The sequence below is a fragment of the Odontomachus brunneus genome, unplaced genomic scaffold (assembly GCF_010583005.1).
Source record: "Odontomachus brunneus isolate Ranch 3 - 2012 unplaced genomic scaffold, Obru_v1 Obru_scaffold_011, whole genome shotgun sequence".
NCBI lineage: Eukaryota > Metazoa > Arthropoda > Insecta > Hymenoptera > Formicidae > Odontomachus > Odontomachus brunneus.
The window spans coordinates 3,346,385-3,352,821 of NW_022639461.1; the positions used below are offsets into that span (position 1 = coordinate 3,346,385).

Here is a 6,437-nt window from a genome sequence, read left to right on the forward strand (position 1 = left end):
TCTTGAGTTTCACGGGTAGTTTATAGCTTTTTAATATTCTCACTCCTATCATTAACAAGTACAACAAAAGTGAATAAGAAATAAAATTGAATACAAGATATAGTTAAATAATTTTAACAAAATCGGCATAGCTGACACGAACCATTTTAAATTTCTTTAGCCGAGATTCCAACCGAAATATTTCAAATGTGTTAAATTAATCAAAAATGTTTCGAATCTTGGCTAAACCGAGAAATTATTTGTATAAATAATTTTTTAAACTTTTTACATGTTTCCTTTAAACATTGTATTATTTATACAAATAATTTTATACATTTGACTTCATATTCATAATCAGTAAACCAAAAACGCCTGTATCTTGTATTCAATTTTATTTCTTATGCATTTTTGTTGCACTTGATGATAGGAGTGAAAACATTAAAAAGCTATAAACTGAAACTCAAAGTGGGCCAAAGTGAAAAAATATAATCTAAATATTTTTTGTACTTCTATATTTATGCCAAATTAGAAAGAAATCGGAGTATAATTTTTGGGTAGGTTTACTTGTGAGATCCATGCACTTTCATATACATTATTCTAAAATGATTCAGGAAATTTCAATAAAATTTTCCCGAAAACACAGGAAGAGTCGTTTTTTTAAAAGGTTGCAATTTTAGGGGATTAAATTTTAAATTTAAATTTTTAATGATATGCATCGTGCAAGAAGGACTCACCGCTTCGATCTTTGTAAACGATGGCGCGAGACTTGGATGTAGGTACGGCTCGTCATCTGCATCGGACTCTTCCTCGGGTTCTATCATTAAAAAAGACAAAAAACAAAAGATTAGAATCGTGAATATATCAAGATAATTAACGAATGGATTAATACAGTGGATAGCGATGTATATTAACAAAGTTTTATGGCAATACTTACGGCAAGAAAAACTAAGTAGAATCAAAGTAGGTGTGGGTAATCAAATCCTGCTTTATGTTGCTTCAATTACCTCAACTCAATAATGTAAACTTCAATGTGATATTACTATGAAGAGATTCTCTTTTTATATAGAAAATAATATGCATACCTGATTCTTCTTTCTCAGGTTGTTTTTCGGGATTATATTTTCCACTCTTGATAGCATCGAGGACATATCTATAATACTGATGAAGTGGCTCGTCTATCGATAGGAACGCAAACTGCGGATTGTTTGCTTGTTTCGCCTTTATCAGAATTTCCATTTGGCTTCCTTGCCGACTGATAAACAATGCCGTTTTCGTTATAATGGCATTCAACTTTTGAGTTTCCGGCTAAACACACAAAATTGATATTATTTCATTTACAAGTTTTACTTGAGAAAATCATGCTTATATACATATGATTTTCAAAATAGTCTTAAATATAATATCAGATGATCTTAAGGCTCCTGGGGAGTCGCATCATCCATCTCTTTTTAATGACGTCAGAAGCGAGAAAACGTATGCTAAAAATTCCTGCAAAATACGTCGAGATAAACAGATATATCCACAAAACGACATTTGCGATCGATTAAGTACACCTCTAAAATACTCCGTACACTTTCCTTTTGTTCTAACAATCAACAGATAATTATAAAATAAATGTGACGTGCAATCGTCTTTTCTAACCTAATTTCCTCATTATCTTGTCATATTAATTTTCCGATTATCTATTGATTTTTAGAACAAAAGGAAAGTGTACGGAGTATTTTAGAGGTGTACTTAATCGATCGCAAATGTCGTTTTGTGGATATATCTGTTTATCTCGACGTATTTTGCAGGAATTTTTAGCATGCGTTTTCTCGCTTCTGACGTTATTAAAAAAGAGATGGATGATGCGACTCCTCAGGAGCCTTAAGATGTTATCTAGTCAATAAAATGAGTTATAGCATCTTAAGACTATACATTAGATGATCTTGGATATAAGATCAAACTGTAGTCTGTAGATATTTTCCAATATAACAAAATCTTACCACAATCATTCCTTCTGGGATTTCCAGTTCAGGAGGTGGGACAAATGCTTGATCCTCTTCCTGCGAACCCTCCGACTGTTTCGGACTTTGCGAGTCTTCACACGGAGCTTTGTGACCATTCTCGTCCTCATTATAATTAAATCCCACTTGATGATACGATTCAGAGTCTAGCGCTTGATGCAGCCTCCTCATTTCTTCTTCTGTTATAAACACATATTTGTAATTTACATATGTATGTATATATATATATATATATATATATATATATATATATATATAAATTTTGACTCTACTTATAACTATTGACTAAAATTTCATAACATGTAATTACCATGATAGATGGATTCGTCCTCATCATTGTTGTAAAGAGACCGATACCGCTCCTCGTCACAGAGTTGTTCTATTTTCAGCTCCTCCTCGGTGAGTATGGTCCGTTGATCAAAACCACCTGTCGGTGGCTCGTACACCCGTAGGTCACCCAGTGCGCCCCGTCCATCGTATCTATACACATACAATAAATCTATTAGAGGAAGAAGACGATATTCTTTTAACTGTTGATGTACAGTTGGCCACTGCATCTGGAAATCTAAATCAAGAAGTGAGTCCCATGAAAGCGATCTCTCTGAAATAAAACGGAGCTGTGGAGGACGCTGCGCAATATTTCTACATTCGTTGATGGGTTCAGTTTAATAACACTTTTTTCTTATATAACTGCTCTTTGATATTATATATCATAATATATTCATATATTTGCGACAATAACTTAAGAACATTTCAAACTTATGCAACCGATGACACATCTTGCATACAATTTTCTCTAGTAGTAATTTATATTTTTTTTACATTCTCATATACTTAAAGCACTTTAATGTACATATGCTTGGAATGATTTTGCGTATTGTATGTAAGAAATCTGCATATCGAGGCTTGAATATGACCCAGTATTGTCGAGATATAGATAAGTCTGGACATTTATACACGTATCACTGTATCAACAGATCTGTGTTGCATACTTGCGAACTTGTAAGAATGTCCTAAGTGGCTCCTGGGACAGAGTCTAATATGCTAATACATACCATGCTGAGCGGTCGTAATACCTACAACCGTCAGCTGCCACTTTCTCTACGCCGTGTCTCACCTTGCTGCTGCTCAGACGGTCAGCCATAAGCACCATAAGCATCGTGAGAGCATCTGATTCTGCGACCGTGCAGAGCGCAATATCGCGCTGCCACACGTTCGGCACGTTCGATACAGCCGAGACACCTGCGGAAGCCTTAAACAGTCTCCAGTTTGCTTATCCAAACATTAACGATGAAGAAGGAGGCCCTTGGGTCTACGAATTCTATCTCCTTTCAAACGCAACACTTGACTCATTTCGATAGATTTTTTTGCTTTCGGAATATCATTTTCATCTGAGTTGATCGTTTGCCAAAAACGTAACATATTTACGATGCGTTTTTTTTGTTTCTTATCGCACAAGAACAAATATTCTATATGAGAAATTGGTCTAGGTTATGGAAACGGACCTGTCTATCTTCAACGTGTTATCGCCCATCCATGGTATCAAATGCTTTCCCTGATCAATCATTTTCGCCTTGTCATCATCGCGAAACAATTTGCAGCTATATCCGAAGACCAATAGCTCCTGCGGTTGCTCGTCGTTATTCTTTTTACGTAGAATTCCAGAGTCCACCATCCAACGTTGGGTACTTGACGACGCCATTTTCCGATTGTAGCTGATTGTAGCCGTTTTCATCTTACATCTCTCGCTTCGCGTTGATAACGCAAAACTAAAGCCTATATTACACTAAAGGCTTCGTTACAATTGAGGTTACGGTTAAGGGCCGTGGCACACAGAAAAACTTAAGCAGTAAGGGCTATCGCACACAAATTGACATAACTGCATATGCATAGCATAAGACCGTATGTACCAATGAGCATCGAGTATTAAGTCGCCATATTGGTGTTCGATGCTTAATATTCGATGCTCATTGGTCCATACGATCTTATGCTATGCATATGCAGTTATGTCAATTGTGTGCGATAGCCCTAAGAAGTAAGCAAATTGACCAATAACAGTCGTTGATTTTTGAACCGTAAGAAGAATCAATAACTGTGATTGGTCAATTTGCTTACCGCTTACGTCTTACTGCTTAAGTTTTTCTATGTGCCACCAGCTTAATCACAGCTTCCAATTGCTTAATGGCTCCTGCACACAGGACACGGTAATGCTTGCCACGTGGCGGAAGTTCACGCGACAGCCAATCAATATGCTACTTTCCGTAATAATCTTCTAGCTCTTACGGAAAAACAACATATTGATTGGCTGTCGCGCGGACTTCCGCCGCGCGGCAAGCATTACCGCGTCCTGTGTGCAGGAGCCATATGGTCAGGGTGCACCGGATAAGAAATCTGAACGCACCTCTATCTGGAACCAGTGATGAAAGGTTTGAGAAAAATAGCAGACCGTGAGCATGCGTGAATGACGTCACAAGCCGTGTGACCGACACCGACAGACTCGTACTTAGGGCAGTGGCACACAGAAAAACTTAAGCAGTAAGACGAAAGAAGTAAGCAAATTGACCAATCACAGTCGTTGATTTTTTAACCGTAAGAAGAATCAATGACTGTGATTGGTCAATTTGCTTACTGCTTACGTCTTACTGCTTAAGTTTTTCTATATGCCACCAGCTTTAGGGCCTCCACACACAACTTGATATAACAGTAACGTAATGGCTCCTGCACACAGGACGCGGTAATGCTTGCCGCGCGGCAAAAGTTCGCGCGACAGCCAATCAATATGCTGCTTTCCGTAATAACCTTCTAGCTCTTACGGAAAAACAACATATTGATTGGCTGTCGCGCGGATTTCCGCCGCGCGGCAAGCATTACCGCGTCCTGTGCAGGAGCCATAAAGATCCTCACACATGAAATGATAATAACTGTATGTGCATAGCATAAAACTGTATGAACCAATGAGCATCGAGTATTTAGCCGCCATATTGATGCTTGATGCTCAATACTCGATGCTCATTGGTCCATACAGTCTTATGCTATGCGCATGCAGTTATGTCATTTCATGTGTGAAGGCCTTAAGAATTGACCTATCACGTTGAGAATTGTCTAATCGTAAGATCGTCATTTTGATGAATACTCAATCGTAATTGGTCAATTCTTAAGCTAGCCACACACACTTTTCGTAACAGTAACCGTAAGACGTAACGTAAGATTGACCAATATATTATATATGTAAATTATTATATATGTAAATCATTATATTACCATACATTACCATACATAAAGAAACATTTCAAAGTTTATAAAGATACAATATAATATAAAGTTATAAAAATTTAAAAATATAAAGATCAAATTTAAAATTTAAATAAAATGAGTGAAATTAATTAAATAAAGTAAATTTAAAAAATTTAAATGAAGTAAAATAAAATAAAACAAAATAAAAATAAAAATAAAATTTAAAAATATAACAAGATTTTAAGATATAAAATTTATAAATATTTTAACAGGTGTTACATACTCACAATTTACAAGTCTCCTCTGGAGATACTCGAGGCAATAGACCAAAAGAATCATATTTTAGTTGGAAAAGTACAAAGAAAATCTCAGGTCAAGAGGGACTGAAAGGGTGTAAGGATCTTTACACAATGCCAGGCTACAGGCAATAGAAATAGGCATTAGCTAGTGGGAACAGGGAATAGAAATAATTGACCAATCCGAATTCCTATTCCCTGTTCCTATTGCCTGTTGTCTGACATTCTGCAAGGGCCCTAAGAAGTGGAGAAAATAAAAAGTGAAGAATGTTCTTTTGTTCCTTTTTTTTCTGACCGTTGGATGGCAGTACTGTCACTCAAGAATCTACTGGTACAAAAACCGTCGATTGTCTACATGAAACTTCTTTTTCGTTCTATTGGATCGAAGTCACTGAATCGATACGTTTGTGTCCAACCATCATAAGTTCATCTGATGGCGCCTTTCTATGTATTCTTTCGTTCTCTATGTATTCTTTTGTTCACAATAGGCGATTTTTGGCGATCGTTTGGTACATCCCTTATAGAAATATCATACTAAGAATCATTGATAATTACTTATTTTCAGTATTAAAAATACTGGATAATAAGTAATTATCAATGATTCTTAGTATGATATTTCTATAAGGGATATACCAAGGTTGATATTGGTAGAGGTGGAGCTTATAATTGTGGTACATATACCACAAATATGACACTTAAACACATTAGATCTTTTTCATATGCGCGAATTCGAAACTATTTAAAATAATTTTCGCGATTAAACAGGTGAGAACCGACGGCAGTGTATTGAGCTCGGAATTGCTATCACCTAGCACAAAGCCACGGCGGAGTCTATGAGATAGGTCTTTAAATTCGAGAAACGCTTTTAAAGCATATTTTGTTTATTATAATAAACGAAGTTTTTAATAATGATGATGAAGAA

General features: G+C 36.1%; 2 protein-coding genes across 6 annotated transcripts in view; one reads left to right on the top strand and one right to left on the bottom strand.

The window, feature by feature from the left end:
- LOC116840732 (protein lines) overlaps nucleotides 1-6,437 on the top strand; it is a 119,892-nt gene that overhangs the window by 104,156 nt on the left and 9,299 nt on the right. The window lies entirely within an intron of this gene.
- On the bottom strand, nucleotides 582-3,829 carry LOC116840733 (protein suppressor of white apricot-like). Of its 4 annotated transcripts, none has more exons than XM_032807843.1 (6): nucleotides 3,491-3,829; nucleotides 2,296-2,465; nucleotides 1,965-2,164; nucleotides 1,062-1,284; nucleotides 914-924; nucleotides 695-793 (listed from the first exon to the last, which is right to left on the bottom strand). In XM_032807843.1, the coding sequence occupies exons 1-6, from the start codon at nucleotides 3,718-3,720 to the stop codon at nucleotides 710-712; spliced, it is 918 nt and encodes a 305-aa protein (XP_032663734.1). In that variant the 5' UTR covers nucleotides 3,721-3,829; the 3' UTR covers nucleotides 695-709. The 4 variants fall into 4 exon arrangements, 3 of the variants coding, with proteins under 3 accessions (XP_032663733.1, XP_032663734.1, XP_032663735.1); XR_004377403.1 differs by having other exon boundaries at nucleotides 713-793; nucleotides 914-988; nucleotides 3,491-3,826; XM_032807842.1 differs by lacking the exon at nucleotides 914-924 and having other exon boundaries at nucleotides 582-793.